The sequence below is a fragment of the Kwoniella europaea genome, chromosome 3 (assembly GCF_036810445.1).
Source record: "Kwoniella europaea PYCC6329 chromosome 3, complete sequence".
NCBI classification, from domain to species: domain Eukaryota; kingdom Fungi; phylum Basidiomycota; class Tremellomycetes; order Tremellales; family Cryptococcaceae; genus Kwoniella; species Kwoniella europaea.
The window spans coordinates 422,170-447,035 of record NC_089489.1 but is presented as its reverse complement, the minus strand read 5'-3'; the positions used below and the strand labels follow the sequence as shown (position 1 = coordinate 447,035).

The following is a 24,866-nucleotide window of genomic DNA, read 5'->3' as shown; positions in this document are numbered from 1 at the left end:
GAATTCAGTTTGTCTACCGCAATTCCAGCCTTCTCTCCGCTTCCAATCGCTTCTTCACATCGGCATCACGTTCTGCTTTCGCTCGTTCCAGTTCCGCATTGAGTCGCGGTCGCAGTATCTGGAATGCTATACCGGATTCAAGACCGAAATCATTCACTAGTTCTTGTAGATTGGGTGTACCCGATAACTGTTCTTCCGATGATAGCTGTTCCACCAGGAAGTCGCCAAATTGCATAAATGTAGTGTGACACTGATATTGTCATCAGCCTGGAGATCATATTCCTTCACTAGCCAGCCACTCACTGTATCCTGGACCAGGTTCATAGCTTTTATAGGAGTGTTGGCCAATTTATCGACCACCGCTTGTCTCGTCTGAGCCAGAGCGATCCATATAGGTATAGCCAATCTAGTATCTCTAAGGGCATTGACCAACCTCGGTAAGGATTTCTTGATATTCTTCAACTTGTCTACAGGAGCTTCCTTCGGCTTATCCGTTCCAGGTTCAGGTGGAGGAGCAATCTGGATTCTAGTAGCGTTGAAAGCCTCTCGAACCATTTCTTTCCCTCCTCCATAAGCTTGGAGTTGGGTATCGGAAACACCGTCATTGGGTACAGGCTCTATACCAGACATCGTACTCATCAATTTCTCAAGTATGATCAAATCGCCTGATTGACCCCGCATAAGTCGGTTGATGATGTATTGTAACACCGGTCCGAGATCCATATTAGTATATCGACGATTGAAGTCGCCAACGAATTTTGATAATCCTAAAAGGAGGGTATTTCAGCTAACGATTGACGACCACAGAACCAAACAACTTACGCTCTAACCATAATGCGACACCAGTACCCGTTTCGTTCAACCGCTGAGCCCTATCATCAGATAGAGTATCTAGCATAACGAAAGTAGCTACATCGAATGATAGTTGTGTCATGTATCGACCGGCATCAACGATAGCTTGACCGATGTTGGGGTATGCCTTTACTTGAGTGACAGCTGTGGTCCAGAGGAAAAGCGGATTGCCATGACTGAGCTTGGCCAATGATCGAGCAGAATGTCTTTCCGCTTGAGTAGCCGCAGAGGCCGAACCACTGGTCGAAGAGGAGGTGACTCTTCGCAGAGCCTTCTGTACTTCCTTCGTACATTCACCCGCAGCATGAGCCGCAACAAGACATGGACTCCTGCCCTTGAAACTACATGTACTATCCCGCCATTCGCCATATAGATTATATCGAACGGTATAAGGAAAGAAGCTGAGAAGTGACCATAATTCGATGTCGAAAGCGGCAGTGGCATCGGAACAAGAAAGAGAAGGTAATAGGGATATCCGTATTATGTCAAGCCACGGGTTCATCTCCTGTGTTGTAGGCTATGAATGTCAGCTCTGGATGCCAATCCCAATAACTCACCTCTACAGCGACAGATCGATCCATCAAGTCCCCCAAATCCAGACTTGCTTCCTTTTCCTTCTTCAATTCAGCGAAATAAGCTACCCCAATTCGACATATCTTGACCATGATCGACGCATCTCTTCCTCCTAAACCACGGATCAGGGACAACCATCTAAGACCTTTTGAATGTATATCATCGATCGTTGTCCACACTTCCATTTGTTCCCGCCAGTCATGATAAAAGAACTCAAACCGCTTCAGGCTAGTCTCCGGTGGAGGAGGTGAGTGCAGTGTTGGTATCAGTTCTTTCGTATTAGGCGGGGCGTTGGGTGCATTGGCGGTCATATCGAGATCTTCTCCTTCGTTGTCGACTGTAGGTGAGGTATAAGATCGATATAGGTCTTTTAAAGCATACGAAACAGTCCGCAGTATGAGATCAGCAATGGCAGTATGACTCTGAGCTATCCAAGGGAATCGCGCGAGGAAGTACAGGGCCGAAGGTAAATCGCCAATAGCCAGAAGTGCTTGAGCGAGATGTATTCGCTGTTCTGGAGGAGGTTTAGGTGGAAGACCACCTGATTCAGCTTCTTTCGACGTTGATGCTGCAGGTGCGTCGTCATCTAGTAGGACCGAATTTGACAGTGCGTTTGAAGGTCCAGAACGAGAGCTGACAGATGAGTGCCATTTTTTCCTGATCTCCTCCATCTGAGTGTCATCCGGCGAGAGCTGGTTAAGAGAAGGATAGATGAGCGATAGTTTCAAGTAATTGTGGTGATTGTAAGTATTAGCTGACGCACGAAGGGTAGGAGGTCGGCTAGGCTGACGAAGCCATGTTTGATCAGAAGAGCGGCCATATAGGTGAGACCCATCGGTGTATCCCCTCCTTCCGGTTTCTACGAAAAATAATCATCGTTAGCCTGAAATGAACCCGAGAAAGAAGAGCTTGATTTCTACTCGACTCACTTTATAGAAACCAAACTTGAATCCCAATACCTGAGCAAGCACACGATCACCACCCGCATTCAAAGCATCTCCGATACTCTCCAGCTCGTTCTCTGGCCATGATGCCACAGCTTTACCTTTGCCTTTCGCATCCACGCCTATAGCTGCATTGCCCCATGGAGATCGTTTCAGCAGGTCTAAGAAGAACCGCCAATGCACAGCTACGTGACAACTAGCAATTTCAAGGATGATATCTAAGACTCGTGGTGGTGATAGATTGAAATAACCTATCAACCCCATAATTTTCGACCAAACCCTTTTGGCTCTTGCTTTTCTGTCCACCTCACTCTCCGCTAACGTTTCTTCAACTGAATAGGGTAGCGCGTCCGGACCTGTAAGTAGGACTATAAGACCTGAGAATCCCTCGGAACATTCTCTCATCAGGTTGTATTTCCTCTGCTTGAAGAATAAAGTAGTATTCTTCTTGACCAATGCACTCTGCAGTGCTCTTGGTTGACGAGGGAAGGGGTGTAAGCCGAGATCCACTAGTCGATCGGGATTTAACAGAAGGTTGGCTATGTGAGTTGGAAGTTTATTGTTCTCCTACAATAGTGAAACACATGAGTTTCCGATAAAATGACTATATCCGAAGAAATGTGGGACCCACTAAGAGAAGTTTTACGACTGGAAGGCCTGAAGAGATCTTCGGCTTTTCTTCCGCTTCAGCCATTTCCGTATCTTCGTTCGGTTTCTTCTCTTCCTCTCTATCCTCTCTTTCTTGCTCTAGCATCTCCACGACATCCATAAGGGCCTCGCCCAGCACCTCCACCTGATTCTCGTCCAACTCCTCAATTACCTTTGTGATGAAATCCGCCAACACACCAGGTTCCAATTCGGACGAGAACAGACCGACGAAAGTGTTAGAGAGGGGTATGGAGTCGAGCGTGGTAGATGATGAGGAAGCTCGTTGCAGCTGGTCATCGATCAATTGTTTGACAGTATCTTCGCCTCCTGATGTCCAAGATGCAAGAGCATCGGATATTTGGGTTCCGACATCGTGCGGGAGTATCTCCTGTGAGCTAGACGCTGAGGTATCGTTCGCTCCGGAAGCGTTGGACTTTCGAGATCCACGCCGAGGAGGCATCGTGAACTGTTCGATACCCGTATGTATAGGCGACTATTGTTCTGATGTCGATATGAAAGAGAGTCTCGAATGATGATTACCTACCTGCAAAGTCAAAGTCGCCGAACCACAAGCTAACAGGCAAGGTTGATCAAGACGGACTTCGCCGCTTACCCCATGTGCCACAGGGTAGATGTGCGCTATATCACCGATGTATCGCCGTACACTTGTATCTTGTCATCCTTTCTCGTTTTCGTTTCTTCCACATCATCGTTAATCTGCGTCATCACTTTTACCACCAACAACAACAACAACAACGACAACAACATCATCACACTGCTGCTTCATATACACCGCTGCAGTCTCTGCTTCGAACGATTCACCCACCAGCAAAGGGTCAATAGCGTCAAGCCGAACACACAGTGAAATGGGCAAGAACACCGATCCTACGATGGGTGGTCTAGATGCATTGGTAGCGGCAGCCTCGTCAGTCGCAGGACAAGGGAAGAAGAGAGCAGGTAACAGGAATGTGTCGATGGATATGATCGATCCCGCTTTACAGGTGTGTATCCTCGCTCAACAGGTATCAAATTCAGGTTGCGCACCATGATTACTGATTCTGTCTGTACTCATATAGGACAAGACTGCAACAGACGTAGCAGATGCCATGTCAGTATTCTTATCGAATCCAGCTGTCGTCCAATTAATAGCAGAGTACAATGCGAAGAAACAACATCGTCAAGTTTCCTTATACGCCCAATTACTGTCTGGATCTAACATCCCTGATACACCCGCACAACAAACTAGATCCGGCAGAATCTCAAGACCACCTGTACATCCCCCACCTATCAATCCATTCCAACACCTGATAAATCAAAACCAACAGCAACAGCAACCTTCCTCTTCATCTTCCACTACTATTCAGAACGATCAGCAAAATCAATTGCAAGCTATCAAAGATGCTTTAGAAAACGTCTCTTCTATCAACGATCCCAATCAAACTGCTAGCTCTATATCAGATACAGCAAATTACGATGCTCTATTTCAAGCTGTCAATAACAACAACACCAATGATACATCAGGTAATAGCTCAAGATTTTGGAGGAATGATGGTTTATTAGGTGGTTTACCGAACTGGACAGGCCTAGAAGCCAATACCCTTGCTCAAGCTGTAGCCTCGACCGATCCATCATCATCGTCGTCATTCGGTCAATCCCAGAGATCTTTAGGCCACGGTCTGCCAAATGGGAAACCCATCAGTGCGAACAGCAGTAGGAAGAGAAGTGCGTCGGTACTAGATGGGAATGGCACGGGAGATGAGAGCTTTGAATCGACTGGAGCAGGGAACGGGAAGAGATATAAGGGTGATGATTTATCGAAATTGGATGGAGAGAATGGAGAACACTTGCCTGAATGGCCATTACCTCCGACAGGTAAAGGTGGTAGGAAGAATATGCCAAGGGAGGAATTATTAGCTAGGAGAAGAGCCAGGAATAGGGTGGCCGGTGAGTTGAGATATCATACCTCATTACGTGATACGACCATTGCTGATCCATTCCTGTTTTTGTAGCTCAAGAATCGAGGAAGAAGAAGAAAGAGTTTTTCGGTAATATAACGGATAAACTCAAAGATAGGGATCAAGCTTTTGAAAATCTACAAGCTCATTGTAGGAGATTAGAGCAGGAGTGAGTTACCATCCCTACCCTTGCTGAGCGAGATGTGCTGATGAAAGTGTTTCAATGTAGAGTCGAAGCTTTGAAAAAGGTGATACTTGGTGCAGGATTAGAATTACCCAATGATATACCTACACCGATCGATATGCCCAACACCTCCTTCCCAATCACTGAAGATACACCTATGACTATCGACTCCGTCTCTCCAGGTGAAGAAGTGGGAGTAGATCTACCTTTCCATGATCTCTTTACGATAGATGATAACGACAATGATGCGGATGATCTGGATTTCATTCCTCCTTCGTCCCCTAGGAAAGACGGTGATGATGGTTCAGATTCGGAAGGTGAATTTTCAGATGAAGATGATGATGTCAATTCTCCTTTTGCCAGTACCAGTACGAAGACGAAAAGCAATAGTAGAAAGGGGAAGAGAAAATCATCAAAAGATTCAAGTGCAGAAACACCGATAAGTACCATTGCAGAAGATGTTGAAGAAGATCTGTTCCTGCCAATCGAAGATGTACCGATCCCACCTAGAGATGAAGAAGATCATGAGAAGGTGATGAAACAAGCCATGAACGAGTTACATGTCGATACACCCCAACAGCTAATGGGAGTCATAAAGAAGATGGTGGAGACTGCTGGGTATGGTGGAGTTACCGAAGAACAGGTGGCTATGTTGAGTAAGTTATTGGCACTAGGTCAGGCTCAGGGGATGAGTATTTGGTAGGATCTGTGAAAAAGGGAAATGGGCCGAAACGATGTTAGGATTATGTACTGTGATAATAGCATGTCATATGTGTATGTATATGTTATCTGTTAACAATAGTTTCTTATGAGATTTTAGTTTCAGCATTGTTCAGTGAGCGTCATAGATGGTAATAATACATGACTTCATCAAACAAGTAGTGCTACAATACGAATATGTTTTTGTTGTTTCATGGCTTGTATTCGTATTTCTTCAAATCTTCAATACTAACTTTCTTCAGAGCGTTTAAAGCGGTGGAAGACAAATCAACACTGTTAAAAGTGCATATATGTCCAAGTCAGCAGTCTGCGCATCTTCGAAGCAGGTTTATGAATGTCGGTGAGACCTGACTTACCGTGGGACAACTGTTTCACCAAGTTTCTCAGAAGCCATTATTGCCTCTTTCCATCTGACAAGCGATCGCATTTTCAGGTCAGAGGAGTCATCCTCAAAAAGAAATATGGATATCACCTACCGATTAACACACAGACACCATCTACAACCATCTTTCAACCCCGGAAATCCAGGTTGTCGAGTGATCAAGTCATTTCCTGATTTACAAGGTTAATTTATCCTATCAGTTTCAATCGATGTAGATGGATATGAATGGAATGAGGTGAAAATTATTTGAGTCATATGTGTATAATACAAGATACTCACCTTGAGCTTTACTATACTCCAAAAATTCTTTCGTTACGACCCCACCAATAAAATGATTTCCCGGATCCTGCTCGTTACCCCAACAATATCCATCTCTCTGAAATCCCGTTGGATGAGTCGAGTCACCTTCTTTCGTATGAGGTTGCAGAGGTGCATGAAGTACTGATCGCAGGTGGGATTCGCTCCTGATCAGCTTATTCAAGTACACACGGATGGATGGATGGATGGATATCACTGATGGAATGAGGACTGGGACATACCGTTGAGTTTAGTTGGATCCAGTACCATGGTTGTTGCTGTTCTAACGCCTATAGCCGAGTATAAAGAGATGGGTACAGATACGATGGATGATAATCGATTGGTGAGTATTGTAGAGATTGTTAGAGGATCGATAAGAGTGATCGTAAGTTCATGTCAATGGCAATGAATGTGAATGATATCGGAAAGCAAGTGAGAGATGAAGGATGTGCAGTTGCAGTACTCATACGCTGAACCGTGGATTGTCGATCACTGTCGATGTTCATCCACAGATAGTACGTCACATCGCATCATGTCATCTCACTCTCATTTCTCCTCCACCTGCACAACTACCTTCTTCTCAATGTCCAAGTCATCTCATTGTCCGTTGTGCTCCCAATTGCACAGCACAGCGATACCATTTCATCTTGCATCTATCAACATGGCAAACTTGCATTGTAAAGCATGATGAACTATTATCCTTATGTTATATCATTTTTGGTACAAATATATACATCCATCTACCATATGAATTTCGGTATCTATCTAATCCCGATCTATCACCTTAGGCGACGGTTTTACCTTTAACGAAAGTAGCAACGAAGTTTGAGAAGTACTAAATACAAGTGCATCAGACAGCATCAGCGTTATCATTCCCTGAGCAAAGCGGCAACGGATAAACTCAAAGATAGGGATCAAGCTTTTGAAAATCTACAAGCTCATTGAGGAGATTAGAGCAGGAGTGAGTACCACCTACCCTTGCTGAGCGAGATGCTGACCGAAAGTGTTAATGTAGAGTCGAAGCTTTGTAAATGAACTTGGTGCAGGTAGAGGTACAATGTATACCTACACGATCGATATGTCCTGACATGCTTCAACAGAAGAACTATGAGATCGACAACTCAAAATTTAGTAATCACCTTCCATAATCCAGTTCGATCGACAAAGCAATGAGCGGTACTCGATTTCATTTCCAATCGTCCTGTTGTCTTATATCGTTCGATTCAATGACTCAGAGTAGAGATGATGATCTCCTTTTGAGCCTCAGGTAACAATGTAGGGGAAGAAAATCATCTTCTCGAAACTTCCTTAAGTCCTCGAAATGTTAAGTCAATCTGTTCTGTAATCAGATCGATCGGCTTAAGAAGTATGGTGATGCACCAGTTGATTTACATTCGATACCCCCAACAGCTAAGGGAGTAGAAGACAACAGCTGGGTTGGTGGACCGAAGCCATTAGCATGATAAGTTACCTGCAAGGTCACTCACATGTTTTGGTGGTTTGAGTTTATGGCGAGTGTTAGGTTATGTATGTATACAGTCTCTGGAGAAAGGACGAAAGAGTCATATGAGATTTTATTTCAGCATTGTTCAGTGAGCGTCATAGATGGTAATAATACATGACTTCATCAAACAAGTAGTGCTACAATACGAATATGTTTTTGTTGTTTCATGGCTTGTATTCGTATTTCTTCAAATCTTCAATACTAACTTTCTTCAGAGCGTTTAAAGCGGTGGAAGACAAATCAACACTGTTAAAAGTGCATATATGTCCAAGTCAGCAGTCTGCGCATCTTCGAAGCAGGTTTATGAATGTCGGTGAGACCTGACTTACCGTGGGACAACTGTTTCACCAAGTTTCTCAGAAGCCATTATTGCCTCTTTCCATCTGACAAGCGATCGCATTTTCAGGTCAGAGGAGTCATCCTCAAAAAGAAATATGGATATCACCTACCGATTAACACACAGACACCATCTACAACCATCTTTCAACCCCGGAAATCCAGGTTGTCGAGTGATCAAGTCATTTCCTGATTTACAAGGTTAATTTATCCTATCAGTTTCAATCGATGTAGATGGATATGAATGGAATGAGGTGAAAATTATTTGAGTCATATGTGTATAATACAAGATACTCACCTTGAGCTTTACTATACTCCAAAAATTCTTTCGTTACGACCCCACCAATAAAATGATTTCCCGGATCCTGCTCGTTACCCCAACAATATCCATCTCTCTGAAATCCCGTTGGATGAGTCGAGTCACCTTCTTTCGTATGAGGTTGCAGAGGTGCATGAACTGATCGCAGGTGGGATTCGCTCCTGATCAGCTTATTCAAGTACACACGGATGGATGGATGGATGGATATCACTGATGGAATGAGGACTGGGACATACCGTTGAGTTTAGTTGGATCCAGTACCATGGTTGTTGCTGTTCTAACGCCTATAGCCGAGTATAAAGAGATGGGTACAGATACGATGGATGATAATCGATTGGTGAGTATTGTAGAGATTGTTAGAGGGATCGATAAGAGTGATCGTAAGTTCATGTCAATGGCAATGAATGTGAATGATATCGGAAAGCAAGTGAGAGATGAAGGATGTGCAGTTGCAGTACTCATACGCTGAACCGTGGATTGTCGATCACTGTCGATGTTCATCCACAGATAGTACGTCACATCGCATCATGTCATCTCACTCTCATTTCTCCTCCACCTGCACAACTACCTTCTTCTCAATGTCCAAGTCATCTCATTGTCCGTTGTGCTCCCCATTGCACAGCACAGCGATACCATTTCATCTTGCATCTATCAACATGGCAAACTTGCATTGTAAAGCATGATGAACTATTATCCTTATGTTATATCATTTTTGGTACAAATATATACATCCATCTACCATATGAATTTCGGTATCTATCTAATCCCGATCTATCACCTTAGGCGACGGTTTTACCTTTAACGAAAGTAGCAACGAAGTTTGAGAAGTACTAAATACAAGTGCATCAGACAGCATCAGCGTTATCATTCCCTGAGCAAAGCGGCATATTCAGACGATTCTATCAACTCACCCTTCCTTGGTGTTCGGCAACAGCCAAGTCGTTTTCAGTAGGTTGCAAGTGACCATCAGAGGCAACAACAGTAGAAGCACCGTATGGTGAACCACCTTGGACGGAGCCGATCTCACCGACGAGAGGGTTAGAGTAACCGATAGGCACGTAGACCAAACCGTGGTGAGCGAAGAAAGGGAAAGTGGTGGTAATGGTGGTTTCATGTCCTGAATGTTGACCGGCAGTAGAGGTGAACATGGATACCTACACAATTGTCAGACTGTCAGCAATGCATATCAAACAAAGAAGAATCTATTGAGATCGACAACTCACAAATTTACCGACTAATCCACCTGTAGCCCATAATCCACCAGTTCGATCGAACAAAGCTGAGACTTGAGCAGGTACTCGACCGTATCTGCAGTTTTCCAATCAGTCACTGTTGTCTTATATCGTTCGGATTCATATGACTCACCGAGTAGGAGCACCAATGATGATACCATCAGCTTCCTTGAGGGCCTCAGGGGTAGCAAGTGGGTATTTGGGGTTCAATGAACCACCAGCGTACATCTTCTCGAGAACTTCCTTAGGAAGGGTCTCCTCGCTAAACTCGTTATATCAGTCAATGCTTGATTCGTTGTAGGATCAGATCGGATCGGCTTACATGAAGTATGGCTTCACGATGGCACCAGTTGATTTAGCACCTTCGATGACCTTCTCAGCGAGGGCACCGATGTGTCCGTAAGTGGAGTAGAAGACAACAGCGATGATAGGTTGGGTGGACCTGTCGCCAACGCCATTAGCATGATCATAGGGGTCTAACCTGTCAAGGTCACTCACATTTTTCTTTGTTTTGGTTTGGTTTGAGTTTACTTTGAGCGAGTAGTTAGAAGGTGTATGTATGTATATACAGATCTCTGGGAGAAAGGACGAAGAGTCATAGATTGGAGTAATCAAGTTCTTTATATATCCTAATGACACATAGGAGTGCCCCCAAGCTTACCTAATTAGTCGCAATGATTTTCTAGAAACACCTTTGTAATTGAAAGCGGCAGTGGATATTCCAACGGAGGATGGCTGAAAAATCATAAAGATAAATCCCAAAACCGTCGGAAAGACGCGTTTGACTTGTAGCGATCTGCGAAAAATGATCCGAAACCGGTAATTCCGGATCAAAACATGAAAACAAAGCAAGTGACGCTAAGGTACGGAACCAAATATTGGTCAGCAATCGTCCTCATCTGGGAGCAGTTTCCAGAAAGTTATTTTCGAGCATCCACCCTAGTACACTATGCGACATAGGAAGTGAAGTTGAGGTTGGTATATTACAGATAATTCTGATATACTTAGAGTTATAAAATCAATAAAGACCATTTCATCGTATCGGTTTATCTTGGTCATTTCCATTACCACTGGCACCACTGTACATATTCCATCTTCAACTCATCCTGCGTCCACCAAGAACCAACATGTTAGTACCTTTCCTCCGGCTTCATATCCTATATCGATCCGACTCACCTAGTCCTATGGATGGACACCCTCAAAGACGATTGACTGACGAATTGATCAAACCTTAGGTCCACCAAACCAATCATCGCAGTAGCTTTCTACTCGACCTACGGTCACATCGATGCCCTCGCTACAGAGGTGATAAAAGGTGTGGAATCAACCGGAGCGATCGTCAAGCCTTATGTGATGTGAGTGTGTCGTGGAATTCAGGCTTTTACCCTAAAATATCAAATGTCAAAAGGTCATAATTCTGACATGACAATTGTGTGCCATCCTCTTACGTAGTAAGGAGACTCTTCCTCAAGAGGTACTCACCAAGATGTACGCCAACACCTCCCTTCAAGCTAAGTACCCAGCTATCACACCGGAGGATCTCAAGGAGGTCGATGGTTTGATATTAGGTGCTCCTACGAGGTGAGTCTTAGCTGTTCTTCATGATTGACGAAGTTCAACACATAAACATCTGAGACTGATTGGATTAACTTCGTAGATACGGTCGACTCCCTTCTCAAGTTGATAACTTCTTCGATCAAACTGGTCAATTATGGGCTACCGGTGCTCTCGTAGGAAAATTCGTCACGATGTTCACTTCTGTCGCAGGTCAACATAGTGGTCATGAGGTGAGCGAATCAGCACGACGTAACAAATGCGCCACGGACACTCACTGAGACTGTAAATCCTATCGCAGTCAACCTATACCACCTCTTTCCCTTTCTTCGCTCATCGTAAGTATTTACTACTTCTCTATGCACATAGCTCTTTACTGACCTGACTCTTTGACGATATCAGACGGTAGTAAGTGTGTCAATGCTTGAATATGATCATTGAGATTATTGACTGAATTTATGCAACCATGATCAGTGGCATACGTACCAATTGGTGAGTGTTTTTTCCTTCCCCTTCCTGCATTGCAGATCTGATATTGACACTGACATTCTTGTACATTGTCAGCCTACTCCAACCCAGCAGTCGGAGCCGTCGATTCCGTCCAAGGCTCTTCACCGTACGGAGCATCAACTGTGGCGGGTGCTGACGGTAGCTTGAAACCTACTGCCAACGATCTTGCGGTCGCAGAGCACCAAGGCAAGGTGAGTGTCAGGCTTTGATTCCCGGTAATCATGACGAGAAACGATATTGATATACATCACCTCTGGGATAGTACTTTGCCACTTTCGTAGGAACCTTTGTCAAAGGAAAGCAAGCGTAAGTTCAAGTATAAAAGTTCCGTTCAACGAGATAAGAAAGTTTACTCACTTTGCAACCTCCTGCCAATAGCGCTACTTCGGCTCCTGCTACTACCACCACTACTGACGCTGCCAAATCCGTACCCGAGTCGACTTCCAATGGATACGCCGTCGAGAAAGTGACCAACGAACCTACCGATAAAGCCACATCCACTTCTGCGCCCGCTCAAGCATCTGCCGAAAAGACTGCACCTGCACCAGCAGCTACTCCAGCGGCTAAGGCGCAAGAGCAGAAACCCAAGAAGAAAGGATTCTTCTCATGTTGTGGTGATTCCGGTATCGACAAGTAAACCAGCAATCGATTCAAATGTTTTAGTATTTATATCCGTATAATAGATAGATGATAGAATGCATATCAAGTTTATCAGCCTACAACTCATGCGAAGATGTCAGTAACGACATCAAGATATGGTGTGATGCGGCTGCGGTATGCCCTTTTATTGTGATTTCCCGATGGACTTCTATACATGCCTCGATGCCATGAAACGGTCTTTATAAGTCGAAAATAAAAGCTCATTCGATTGAGTGGAAAAAGTTTCAAGCTGTTCCTTTGAAAGTGAGATTCTGCGATGAACCAAAAGTCATAATCAGTCTTCGTTCCCATACATACTCCATGCGCTACGGTAAATAGGAAGGAAGATCTTACCTCAGGGTATGGCGCGTAAAGCCAGTATCCTCTATATTTCGGTGCAAGGAGGAACTGAAAGAGGAAGGTGAACATCGTCAATTAGCTCCAGCCTCGCTAATTCATATTAAAAGAGGGAATACTCACAGGTACGAGTATCCTTCTGACCAAGAAAGGCAATTGGATCATCTGTTTACAGAGACTAATCGGTACTGAGGCTACCGCAGGATAAGCATATAATCTATCAGTTGCACTCAGAATACGGGAGATGTAAAGAAATGGACTCACCAAAAGCCGAACATAGGAACCAGGCTGGATCATACGCTTTCAAATGACTATCCAACCATTTTCTTACGTCCTTATCACCTTCAGGTCCAACACCATCCATCAACTCCGGTGTGAGCGTATCAATCTCGCTTCCTAGATGTTCCACCAAGGGTACGATGAACGATTCAATGTGTTTCCTAAATCCTACTACATCGAATGGTTCATCAAAGTCTAAATTTGGAAACGACTTGAGATCAATCGATTTGATGAGTTCGCTGGAAGGGGGAGGTACAGGTGATTTTACTCTTTTAGAATCACCATCGGCCACAGGTAGTTTTTCTTGGCATGATCGGATGTAAAGCCATGTTGCATCTAATGCTTGATCGAAAGTATGATGCTCCGAGACGTTCCTACTCCATATATCGTTCTTGGAATATTTCACGAATGTCGGAAAGATGTATTCCTCTACACGAAATGGTCGAGAGATTAGTCATTGCATAAGGAGTGAAAAGGAAAGAAAGGAGTGGACTTCGATACATACCTTCTCCAGAATGATGGCTGTAAACTTGGAAGAAACTGATTTCGGCGTAACCTAAGAAATTCGATAGATCGTGGGTTTCGATGGCATATGGAGCGTACTTCATCAAGCTCATGTTAGTATCTGTATTAGAATATCGCACAGAGTCTAGACCATGAAGTTTGACTTACAAGGTAAGCCCGCTCGATCATCTGGATTAAGAAGAGATGGACATTTGACATTTCCCATTGCCATTGTTCTTGCCACTTCACCTGTGAACGGAAATTGGGTACAGTATATCTCGTCAGCTCAAACATCTCTTACGATAGAGTTGAATGTCATGAGATAACTCACAGGCTGGTCTCCTTCAGCTTTCTCTTTCAACTTTTCCATCACATCTTCATATTCTTGAGTGAGAAATGGTGATCCTTCTGGATGTTGAGGTAAAGGATGGGATTTGATGACTGTCATTATAATGATCAATATGCGCTATACCGTTGCAATGAAGCTCAAAGTTGATGATTGGAGTGGAACGAGAGGTACTTTGAAGGTTCAACACGACCTCTTATAACCCTTATCAGTATTTATGTATCATCAGTAAAGTAAAGCAAGATCGTGTCAATCCAAAAGGCAATGTCGATATGGCGTGTTTTGGTTGGGAGGAGCAGGCTGTGTCTATGTCTGTGTCTGTGCAAGGATCCCCTGCGTGTCGTACTGTATGTATCTGTATCGGTCTAGCGGTGAAACCACTATTCGTACATCGGTGCATCAGCACATCAGTAGTGAATAGATAAGAAGAAGGGAGAGACATCCGGGGATACGGGGAACACACAGGAGTCGTAAATCACTTACACACGCGCACGATGCACTGCCACCAGATCTACTGTATTGTCCATCGAATGACTCCAATCGGATCATACTTTACAGTATCTATGCATCTGTATCCGCTGCAAATTTGGAGGATATCTGTGATAAGTCGATGTCAGTACTGCATGCCCTCCATGTAGACTGACAGAGAACTGGACTGACTTGGTCACTGTAACGGGGAAGAAATTGCCCAGCTCAGGTCGAAAGAGTAAGTTTGGTAAGGGGAACATATCTTACAAACATTGCATGTCACTCTTCAGATATATGTTACACGACATATCCATCATCGATAATAACCGGAGAAACATGTATACTGCTTACAGATGCATATAAGTAGGTTGCCCAGAAGACCCGTATCCTGTCATATCCAACTTATATGCGAACGGAAAATATATAAATATCAATATGCAAACGGTCAACGGTACTTCGACTTCATCTCAACGCCAAGGTGGGACTGTAGATGGCCATGCCGCCCAGAAGAAGAAATTTGTAGTGTTTACAGCTACAGGTGATCAAGGAAGATCAGTATGTAAATACCTTTTAGAAGATGGTGGATGGGACGTAGTAGGTATCACGAGAAATGCAAGTAGCGATAGTGCCAAAGGTGAGTACCTTACATACAACACTCACTGACTTGTCCTCTTGAGGGCTACAACTGATGAAGCTTGAGTGATCGTAGATCTGGATAAGATGGGGGTTAAGATTATTCAAGGAGATATGAACGATCCTTCTTCTTATTCAGAATGTCTTCAGGGAGCTTATGGAGCTTTCGTCAATGCTGATTGTGAGTGCTCCACCTCATATTGTGATTCGAAATGTGAAAACCTAACGATGGAGTTGACGTGAGAATGTCTTTCTCAAGTCTGGCAACCATACTTTGCCTCTGGATGCAATGCAACTATCGGTCAGGAGACCGAAATCAAACAAGCTAAAGGAGCGATTGACGAATGTATAAAAGCAGGGTTGAAGCATGTGGTGTACTCGACATTGGAGGATTTAGGTGAAGATGGTATTCCCCATCTGGATTCTAAAGCTCAAGGTGAGTCGTTGTGTATCGGCCATGAAAAGTATTCCTACGAGCTCTTCTTCTACTGCGACTTACGCAAGTACGTGTGATATTATAGTATCCAAATACATCAAAACAACATCCCTTCCTACAACTCACCTCATCACCTCATACTACTTTTCCAACGCCAATAAATTCGGTCAGATCACCAAAGACAAACATGGTAGTTTCATATTGGGTACACCTGCACCTGACGATTGTTATCTCCCTGGATTTGCGGTTGAGCAAACTGGTGCATGGGTGTTGAAAGCTTTGAAAGATCCTGAAAGGTTTATTGGTACGTACAGTACAATTTTCTGTAAATCACCTCATCTTCTCTTACTTTGCAATCTTTCACATATATTATATAAGATTCAACTTCCCATGCCCGCTGATAATATGACACCTGATATAGGTCAAGATATCTACGCATGCTCGGACATCCTGACAGTCTCAGAGATGGCCTCGATCCTATCCGACGTGGCAGAAGTCAAATTCAATACTTTGGGAATAACCAAAGAAGAATTCTACTCTGAACAGTTCAAAGCGCAAAATGACAAAGAGCTTTGGCTCAATCTTGATTTGTTCTATCGAAAGTGAGTTCTTACTCTTACATGCTATATGGACGAGCTACAGTATATTGTATTGACGAATGGTATTTGTAGATTGTTGAAAAGAGATGTTGCAAAGAGTAAGGAATTGGTTCCTGAACAGTGGACGTTCAGAGACTGGGCAGAACAGAATCATGAGTTTAAGAAGATCGCTGGTATATGATGAGACCATCCGTGACTGGAAGTCGGTGGGCTGCAAGAAAAGTCGAAAAATATAGCAAACACAGGTATTCAATTGGAGAAAAGCTGAGATGTACTGTATGTTTCTATCAACCCATTGACCAAATAGGATGACACGAAATTCTATCATTTCACACTCCTATGTATGTGAAATATCCCAATATTCGAACAGTCCGATAGATCAGAATTTGAGCTATGGTATTCAGCACAAGTAAAGTATATGTGCTGGTCTGATACTGCTTTACACTCCGCTCAATCCCAGTCATTCGTAGAATGACATACGTTAATCCAATCGAGTACAGTGAATTATGACCTTTCTTCTGTCGACATTGGGTTGTTCCAGTCCGTCGGTCTCCTTCCTTTCAATACTCCGAAGCATAGCGAGGAGTAACAAATTCAGTCATCGATCTACTACAGTATCATAAAGTACGGTCCACTAGTATGTACTTCCCTTTTCAATTCTGTTTCTTCCTTAACGTTCTAGTGATCTCTGCAATTTCACTCTTCTCAGAAATAACAGCTCCTGTTCAACTGTAAGACGACCACAAAATTTACCAAGCTAGACATACGACAGCACGACTTACCACAGGTTAGACTCCAGGCAATGACTGACTTACAACGTGTGGAGCCCTCTGAAGAGGAGGAGAGGAAAGACCATCAATATATAGCCCAAGTGAGCCACCTGCGTCTCAGTTGAACGCCTTCCGTGCACAGTATGTAAGATTTGACTGATATGCTTGTGCAAAAACATACATCGTGTAGCTCTCGGGACATTATCCATTATGGAATTCTGCCGTACCCTGGACAGCATATAGATCTTCACACGATGAGCGGGGTCAAGGTGGACCATTTGGCTGGGAGACGGAGGAACAACGAAGACGTCCTGATATCAGAGAATACGTGAGTTCCTTGAACGAATTACCAACTGTGACTTATAATAATACTGTAGGACATCAATGCCGCCATACGCCAAAGTCGAAGTACTTACCCTTGGACAAATCAACAGCTGGGTTTCGCAGGGGATCTTCGAGATGACGAAAGGGAGAAGGGAAGCACTGGTCCTCCTCCTCCCGCTAGTGACGAGAATGTCGGACTCTCAAATACGGGAGACATAAGACTTTCGTCTGTCACCACGGGTCCCACCCTGTACCGAGTCAAGATATGTTCAGGTGCATCATTGCCTATCTCCATTTATACTCTCAGCGAAAATATCGCTCGATCATTCCGGGATGCCCTGGAGCGGCAAAACAGTGATGTGGAGATCCGTCTCTCTGAAGATATCCCGCCCGATGAGAAAAAGGAATTGAAAACAGGATGGGCAGAGATTGATACTACGAGTACTAATGGGGATACTTCACGAGCGTATCTCTGTAAAGGAGGATTATCAGAAGAACAACTGAACATGCTAAGATTCATCGCTCTACTTGATATTCATGATCCATCGGAAATCCATACTTATTTCCCTGCTGCGGATATGTAGATGAGCTTTGAACCATTGCCTATGCATACACACAATATACTGAATGGATGAGAACTTATTCGTTCTGAGTAGAAGAAGAATGTCCGAATGATGACCAATTGAGCTCTTTTCTTTGTTGGGTATTGTATCTTCCGAAGGTGGGCCGGCGGACAGTTCGTGAACAAACGTGCTACCCTATCTTGGATCTTTCATATATAGAAGAGTGCTTACTGTATCTAGGAGGTTTAAGCCGTGCGATGCGTCTCTTATTCCACAAGTGGCATGCCACAATGACAGAAGCTACAGAGACCGGGTCCTTTGGAAAGAGAGCTACCTGATGATCACCAAAGCAGGATGTAAGGTCGTGCGCGCGCATAGCCCGTGAAGGGCTGAGGCTCAATCGGAAGTGCCATAAACCTGTGCTGAGGATTGTGAACCCAAAAGGAGGAAGAATGGGACAACACTGCTTTGTGACTGTTTCTGCCCGTGTCAGATTCTGTAGCCAAATGGATGTCAGCCTGTTGTAATGACACACTAATCCCAATACTTCGACTGGAACTCCCCGCTTGAAGCTGATTTGACTCTTAGTTTCCTTGTTTGTTCTCGCCCAAAATCATGAAAATCAAGCTTTTTCAACTTTTCGCAATCGAACCCCTCTGCCTGAACCAACACAGTACCGTACAACATGTCTCGTCTTGATGCTCATCAGGATTACTCCACTACAACAACTTCTCTTTCGGCTCAAACCTGTACAGCATTTCTGGGATACGATGGGTCGACCATGAGCTCATACCACCTTACTTCAGATCAGGCTACTAGCATCATCAATGGGCTTAACGACACTACCAATACTCAAGGAGACAAACATTATTGGATTCAAGTACGCTTCTCCAACACGCAAGTGGCATCAAGCCCTATTTCAGATCAACAATATTTGGATCTGGCTGAACAGCTCAGACTCTTCGAAGAGCAGGAAGCGTCTGCATGCTGTTGACGAGGACGCTAATCATGATTTGCCGTACACTCAGCTTTAACAGTACAGGAAATTGACCATATACATCCATGGAAAAGGTCTATCATACAACAAGTATCAACGAGGAGACTCTAGGTGGTTTGGTGCCGGAGAGAAGGATTGAAAGCGGGAGAAACGTATTCTGGGTGTTCTAGATGATTGACGCAGTGTTCACTTTTTGATTCGGTGGTTCCAATATTGGAAGATAGATGACAAGGGGTGAAACAGGTAGTCGAAATGTTTGATCTGTGTTTGTTCTAAAAAGGTCGTAACCTGGATAGATGAACCGTACTTAACGTCTTCTAGTTGGTTTACAACCCATTCTGCTCTTCTTGGGCTTGGCGGACATTCCTTTTGATAATCTCCATTGTTCACGTCGGGATCCTCGTCTTCCTGAAGTCGAGACTTTCTTTGGCTCTTCTAAAATGGGTCAAGTATAGATAGATAATCAGCAAAGAGTCTCAAGAATGTCGATGGATGATCCTAACATTCAAGGGAATGAAGCGTGCATCCACCTATATATCGAAATGATCGGATACTCGAATCATAGGGTGATGTCAAGGGAGATATTAAGATAGAAACGACAAACTCACCTTTCATCTCCTCGTCAACTTCCTTGTTCTCCTCACCCTCACGCTCACCTTCGCCTTCCACGTTCATCTCCTCCTCTCCATCCTTCTTATCCTTCCCTAATAACTTATCCGACAACCTTTGTGTTCTAGCGGCGTCCGAAACGGCATAATGGGATTGTAACCTCTTTCTGGCTCTGGAAGCCATCTTGTTCTTAGCTCGGATCGATTTGGCCATTGTAGATGTGTGTATAATATGGGTTATGTTAGTGGTGGATTGTCTGTAAGTATGGTTTTGTTGTGTTTAGTTGTGAAGGTTTAAGATGACCAAAAAGAAAAACATGCTTGGTGAAGATGGTCGTGCACCACTTCTGAAAAAGTTGAAGTGAAATCACGTGATATTCTGATCCCACATGGTAACATCCGTCGGAAGAGCCGATTAAGGGTATCTTTGTGCAGACAGTTGTACGATTGACAGTGAGTGGTAGAATTAGCTAAAGTCATATTGGATGTAGAAAGGTAGAGATGGTATAGATATATTGGAACTGACTGTCAGTTGATTGGTCCATGCCGGAAACAGGAAGAGGAATAAGTCCACGAAGAACGGGATGAGATGTCACATATCATCAACTCCGATCAATTACGCACGGACCGGATACCAGAAGTATGAACATGGCATTTCATGACATGTCGATCCAGTCACCTCTATCGGACCTGACATCTAATGTGAAACATCGCGGAGGTGGCGATGAACAAGAGAATGGGAAGGAATGGGAGTCATACTACCAAGCCCATTGAGTGTAATCAACGCTGACGTGTCCGGTGTGTTCATGTGTTGACCTGTGTTGACGAGGCAGTGAAGTGTACACTGTACACTGATTGACTGGTGATGGGTGAGTGACAGGTGGAAGGAATTTCGACTTATAACAGTTCTTCAATCAATCTCGCAGCTATTTCATATCTAATCTCTTTCCCTCAACCCTCTATCTCTCTACCTCATAGCTTACACTCATTATCCAACGATCATTGATGACCACACATAACGACTACCCATCACTCACTATACCTTTTCAGACAAGCGACACCTCGATATCATATTTACATTCCACATCAACATCCGATCTCATCCTTCTCACTAGCCTCGGTTCCCACAACGATAATGGTGACAGCCATGCACGCTTTTCTGCCCCGAGATACCTCTTCCACTTACTCCTCCTCGTATATACCCAACAAAGCACCTATCACAATCACAAGCACCCGTTTGGAACAGCTCGCGGTATCGACCGCAACAGCTTCGGCCTATACAGGTGACTTCGGTCCTCGAGATGGCTTGGGCAAGAGTAAAGACAATAAAGACCTGGCAATGATAGATAAGAGCAAGGGTGACGAGAGATTAGATCCTAATATGCAGACACCCAAAAAGGACTTCCAGGTAAGTGGCGAACTCGTAACCCTCTCATCTCATCTCAACACCTAAGCCCGCCTCGCTATTCACCAATCATCACCTTGCCAAAGAGTAACGCTGACACATCTTGTAGGTCTCCACGTTCTCTTCTCTCGTATCCCCCCAGACACTGTCGGGTAAACGTAAACGATCCATCACCCACATCGAGGGAATACCAATATCCATTTTGTCCCAATCTATCTCTTCTCCTTCGCCCTCTATATCATCAAGAAAGATCATAAGCAGTAGGAAGATCAAGCAACTGGACAAATGCTTTTCCGTTCTTAGTTTCGACAACAACCTACCCTTACCAGCCACGAAGAAACATGTTGGAAACCGACCCGAGTCCGACTCAGAATACGAGGAAGGAGAAGAAGAAGGGTTCTCATCTAAATCGACAACACCTTCCAATTCGGCTAGAAGCTCTGGTAGCTTCGTATCGACATCTACTTCGTCAGGAGGTAAAGATGGACGATCAGATTATGAATTCGGGTATGCGGTGGGATATGGAGGGATAAGGGTGAGTTGATATCTTTAGTGAATGGACTGCGCCGTAATTGACTGTATGTCCTTGTGATAGAGGAAAGAAGGAAATTCCAATACGTTGATTGAAGCAAGAGATGACAACTCGATTTCGGATTCAGATTCAGATCCTGAATCCGACCCGGACTCAGATGACGAAGATGATATAGTATTCCTTCTATCTCCTTGAACACCCTCAACAATGAAGTCCCAGCATCCTGCATTGCCTCCAACCCTTTCCTAGCCTTTTCTTTCCGATCAACCAACCCAACACAAGTATTCGCAACCAATCTTAATACAAATACGAAGACAAACGAACAAAATTCGACGACGATTTATGTTTTATACGACCTTACGTACCATGTTATACATCACTCCTCAATCCACTTTCAATTCGTTCTGTAACTCATAATACAGCTGCACCCCCAATTCACCTCATCCTGTAACTTATAACTGCTAGATCACTGATTATATGCGATTGTACCTTGTTGTAGTATAATGTTCATGCAAATCAATCAATGTTTTCGTTCAGGGGTACTGCTTTGAAACTTTACCACATTCATCGATATGATGCTAGTACAAGTAAACTCTACCTATAGATTTCTATTCATACATAACAAAACAGACAACAAAAGACTAAAGTGAATCTCAAGATTAGTGATATACCAAAAAGTAGGAAGGACCTTAAGAACTCTTTGACTCGATAACCCATAACCCAACAATCGAAAAAGTAAGGAATATCAAAATACAAACGAAAACCCTCCATTTACTATATCCTCATTCTCTTAACTTCGTCATCCCCTCTAAACATCATCGCCTTTCTTTTCCCCTCCGCACCAGGGCCAGGGCCAGGTCCATTGGATACTGGACTAGGTAAATTCAAATCTTCTCTATCTACCGTATAGCCATCTTGAACACCCCATTGAACACTCTCATCAGGTATCGGTATCGAATTCCTACTAGCACTACCACTTTGATCATGCAGCATGAATTGATCTTCAGGATGACTCGTAGTTGTCGATCGATTATTCGCTAAAGGCCAAACGAAATCTGCTGAACCACCTGTACCTATACCTGTACCAGTCGGAGTAGACTCCTCTATAGGTAAAATCATTCCTCCTCCAGCGGCAGTAGATCCATAAGCTTGTGATTCCCCTTGTGCTTGAGCCTGCGCTTGAGATAAGTTCCCACCGAAAATCTCATCTAACAAACTCCTTTCATCAACCGGTACGCCCATTTGCTGTAATTGGAATCTCTGTCTCTCCAATAACAATCTCTGTTGTTTCTGATGATTCTGCTGTAATTGAAATTCGGCATATTTCGCTAATAGATTTTCGTTCCATTGGATCCCGCCTGGTCCAGGTACACTAACCATACCTTGCGACGACGTGGACTTGTTGCTGTACTGTCCTTGGGAGGGTACAGAAGGTTCAATGGAAGAAGGTAAGTATTGATGAGAGAGGGAATTGGAGATATATTGAGTTGAATTGGAAGGTTGAGAATGACCATAAAAAATCGAACTTGATTGTCCACCACTACCACTGCCTAATCCAGAAGTCATTGATGTCCTATACGAAGTACCGTCCGAGGGCAGTTTCGGTAATTGAGGTATATCAACTGGTAGTTGAGCATTTGAGCCAGGCTCATCATGATACCTATGTTGTTGGTAGAATCGAGAATCATGTTGGCCATGTGAGTGTCCGTGTCCATGTCCATGTCCATGGGGATGTGCCGAATGCATGCTCATGGCATATTGAAGAGCAGCGGCGTTTTTGTCCTACACGACCAACAACCTATCAATACGCATATTCCCGTACGCAAGCCAAGGATGAAGCAAGACTTACAGACTGAATATACCTTTCATCCCTTACATATCCACCTGTTCTCTGTCTCTCACGTCTATCTCTGCTTCTTTCCTTCTCCTTCTCCTTCCTCTTTCTCCTCGTATCCCCACTCTCTCTCTCATCCTCATCCTCATCGTCATCTTGCGAATCACTCTCACTTTGACTTAAGATCGAATCGATAAAACTTCTTTTCTCACTTTCACTTCTCTCCTTCCTCCTCTTACTCTTATTATGTTTATTAGACCTTGACGAGGACGATTTACCTTTATCTGAATATCGGGGTGTACGAGCTTTGAATGATTCTTTACCTTTTAAACTCCTTGGTACTGCTCCATTCGCACCTGCCGTGGTATTGGCGGTAGACTTTGAAGTCGACCCTCTCCTTGGTGCCTCATCTTCATCCTCGTCTTCGTCATCTTCATCTGCTAAAGCCATAGCCGCAAATTCCGGTGCACGTCGACGTTCGATCATCCCTTCGTACTAGAGATAGGGCGAGTCAGCGAGTCTGGCCCACGTAATCAAGGACGATGGTCATGGTGATATCAATCAGATATGTCAAAAGAGATAGTTCTCACTCACATCCATATATCTATCGATCTCCTCATCTAACTCTTTACTCGAGAACTCATAGGCTTTACCAGCAGCATTGAAAATTAGTATGTTGACATCTGCACCGCACAAGACCGACAATTCCCATGCCTTCTTCATCAATCCTGCTTTTCGCTAAGATACATCACATCGCATCATCCGAGGTCATACATCAGCAGGTGAGATTCAGGATAGATCCTTGTGGATATCATCTTAAGACGGAGATAGGTTGAGATACTCACCTTGAGAAAAGTCACATTCCTATTCCGTTCATCCTATATTCCCAACAACAAACAAACACACCAAGTAAGCATCATCCGATCTACGATCGATGTCTGAGATGCATACAGTAGTAGTTATGCATCCACTCTTACTCGATCAGGTGTACATGTCCTTCTAGAAGTGGATTGAGAAGTCTTGGCACTCACCGTCAAAGGTCTAATCTCAATCTTCTTTCTACCCATTTTTAGAGGGGATGATTCTATTTTTGGTCACACAGTCGTAAAAAATAGATCGCAACGATTTGGACCGTTGTTTTACTATGTTCTCGTTCTTCTGTTGGAGATACTAGTTGGAAACTTGGAATGAAGAGATTATATCACTTGTTATCTGTCGATGAAATTGACGATTGGTTTGGTGCTGTTTCTGTTACTTTCGCTGTTGATAGAGATGTCTACAACGAATGGGATAATCAAAGTATGAGATTTGGTTTGGTTGACGTATGTTCTAAAAACAGTAACAAGTGATCATTAATAACTCAATACAACCAATACACTTTCGGATTCGGCCGTATTGCACTGCTTTACAACTTTTTTGTAATCAGTACAGACCACGACTGCGGAAATAGGTTCAACAGTACAGCCGGAACCCAGCTGCCGTTAAGAAAGAAAGGGTGCAGGATTGCTTAGAGGCAGCATATAACCATAACTGTATTACACTTTCTCAGCAGCCTATCCATC

General features: G+C 43.8%; 12 protein-coding genes across 12 annotated transcripts; 5 read left to right on the top strand and 7 right to left on the bottom strand.

Annotated features, from left to right (window-relative positions):
* Positions 1–13: 13 nt before the first annotated feature.
* On the bottom strand, positions 14–3,477 carry V865_008028 (uncharacterized protein; the record flags this gene model as incomplete). Its single annotated transcript, XM_066231769.1, has 7 exons — positions 14–250; positions 304–767; positions 823–1,357; positions 1,410–2,117; positions 2,189–2,284; positions 2,355–2,936; positions 3,001–3,477. 7 exons carry the CDS (start codon positions 3,475–3,477, stop codon positions 14–16), a joined length of 3,099 nt encoding a protein of 1,032 aa, XP_066087866.1.
* A 406-nt stretch (positions 3,478–3,883) lies between these two features.
* Positions 3,884–5,859, top strand: V865_008027 (uncharacterized protein; the record flags this gene model as incomplete). Its single annotated transcript, XM_066231768.1, has 5 exons — positions 3,884–4,018; positions 4,094–4,288; positions 4,343–4,961; positions 5,027–5,141; positions 5,202–5,859. The coding sequence occupies 5 exons, from the start codon at positions 3,884–3,886 to the stop codon at positions 5,857–5,859; spliced, it is 1,722 nt and encodes a 573-aa protein (XP_066087865.1).
* Positions 5,860–6,067: 208 nt separating this feature from the next.
* Positions 6,068–6,825, bottom strand: V865_008026 (uncharacterized protein; the record flags this gene model as incomplete). The annotated part of the gene is made up of 5 exons (XM_066231767.1): positions 6,068–6,149; positions 6,233–6,286; positions 6,353–6,428; positions 6,538–6,699; positions 6,798–6,825. 5 exons carry the CDS (start codon positions 6,823–6,825, stop codon positions 6,068–6,070), a joined length of 402 nt encoding a protein of 133 aa, XP_066087864.1.
* A 1,398-nt stretch (positions 6,826–8,223) lies between these two features.
* Positions 8,224–9,104, bottom strand: V865_008025 (uncharacterized protein; the record flags this gene model as incomplete). The annotated part of the gene is made up of 5 exons (XM_066231766.1): positions 8,224–8,305; positions 8,389–8,442; positions 8,509–8,584; positions 8,694–8,852; positions 8,951–9,104. 5 exons carry the CDS (start codon positions 9,102–9,104, stop codon positions 8,224–8,226), a joined length of 525 nt encoding a protein of 174 aa, XP_066087863.1.
* A 389-nt stretch (positions 9,105–9,493) lies between these two features.
* V865_008024 (NAD(P)H:quinone oxidoreductase, type IV) lies at positions 9,494–10,693 on the bottom strand (the record flags this gene model as incomplete). The annotated part of the gene is made up of 6 exons (XM_066231765.1): positions 9,494–9,544; positions 9,626–9,868; positions 9,938–10,022; positions 10,080–10,208; positions 10,269–10,388; positions 10,608–10,693. 6 exons carry the CDS (start codon positions 10,691–10,693, stop codon positions 9,494–9,496), a joined length of 714 nt encoding a protein of 237 aa, XP_066087862.1.
* Positions 10,694–10,895: 202 nt separating this feature from the next.
* On the top strand, positions 10,896–12,647 carry V865_008023 (NAD(P)H:quinone oxidoreductase, type IV; the record flags this gene model as incomplete). Its single annotated transcript, XM_066231764.1, has 9 exons — positions 10,896–10,909; positions 11,182–11,301; positions 11,399–11,527; positions 11,604–11,733; positions 11,802–11,838; positions 11,975–11,992; positions 12,065–12,201; positions 12,273–12,316; positions 12,389–12,647. 9 exons carry the CDS (start codon positions 10,896–10,898, stop codon positions 12,645–12,647), a joined length of 888 nt encoding a protein of 295 aa, XP_066087861.1.
* A 247-nt stretch (positions 12,648–12,894) lies between these two features.
* Positions 12,895–14,237, bottom strand: V865_008022 (uncharacterized protein; the record flags this gene model as incomplete). The annotated part of the gene is made up of 7 exons (XM_066231763.1): positions 12,895–12,921; positions 13,004–13,057; positions 13,130–13,200; positions 13,271–13,714; positions 13,791–13,887; positions 13,958–14,038; positions 14,121–14,237. 7 exons carry the CDS (start codon positions 14,235–14,237, stop codon positions 12,895–12,897), a joined length of 891 nt encoding a protein of 296 aa, XP_066087860.1.
* Positions 14,238–15,038: 801 nt separating this feature from the next.
* On the top strand, positions 15,039–16,452 carry V865_008021 (uncharacterized protein; the record flags this gene model as incomplete). Its single annotated transcript, XM_066231762.1, has 6 exons — positions 15,039–15,237; positions 15,313–15,417; positions 15,496–15,672; positions 15,758–15,976; positions 16,094–16,274; positions 16,344–16,452. The coding sequence occupies 6 exons, from the start codon at positions 15,039–15,041 to the stop codon at positions 16,450–16,452; spliced, it is 990 nt and encodes a 329-aa protein (XP_066087859.1).
* Positions 16,453–17,073: 621 nt separating this feature from the next.
* Positions 17,074–17,949, top strand: V865_008020 (uncharacterized protein; the record flags this gene model as incomplete). The annotated part of the gene is made up of 3 exons (XM_066231761.1): positions 17,074–17,142; positions 17,232–17,369; positions 17,419–17,949. 3 exons carry the CDS (start codon positions 17,074–17,076, stop codon positions 17,947–17,949), a joined length of 738 nt encoding a protein of 245 aa, XP_066087858.1.
* A 1,283-nt stretch (positions 17,950–19,232) lies between these two features.
* Positions 19,233–19,747, bottom strand: V865_008019 (uncharacterized protein; the record flags this gene model as incomplete). The annotated part of the gene is made up of 2 exons (XM_066231760.1): positions 19,233–19,360; positions 19,534–19,747. The coding sequence occupies 2 exons, from the start codon at positions 19,745–19,747 to the stop codon at positions 19,233–19,235; spliced, it is 342 nt and encodes a 113-aa protein (XP_066087857.1).
* A 921-nt stretch (positions 19,748–20,668) lies between these two features.
* V865_008018 (uncharacterized protein) lies at positions 20,669–21,665 on the top strand (the record flags this gene model as incomplete). Its single annotated transcript, XM_066231759.1, has 3 exons — positions 20,669–20,941; positions 21,048–21,473; positions 21,534–21,665. The coding sequence occupies 3 exons, from the start codon at positions 20,669–20,671 to the stop codon at positions 21,663–21,665; spliced, it is 831 nt and encodes a 276-aa protein (XP_066087856.1).
* A 579-nt stretch (positions 21,666–22,244) lies between these two features.
* On the bottom strand, positions 22,245–24,371 carry V865_008017 (uncharacterized protein; the record flags this gene model as incomplete). Its single annotated transcript, XM_066231758.1, has 5 exons — positions 22,245–23,252; positions 23,320–23,799; positions 23,899–24,042; positions 24,150–24,182; positions 24,336–24,371. The coding sequence occupies 5 exons, from the start codon at positions 24,369–24,371 to the stop codon at positions 22,245–22,247; spliced, it is 1,701 nt and encodes a 566-aa protein (XP_066087855.1).
* Positions 24,372–24,866: the final 495 nt, after the last annotated feature.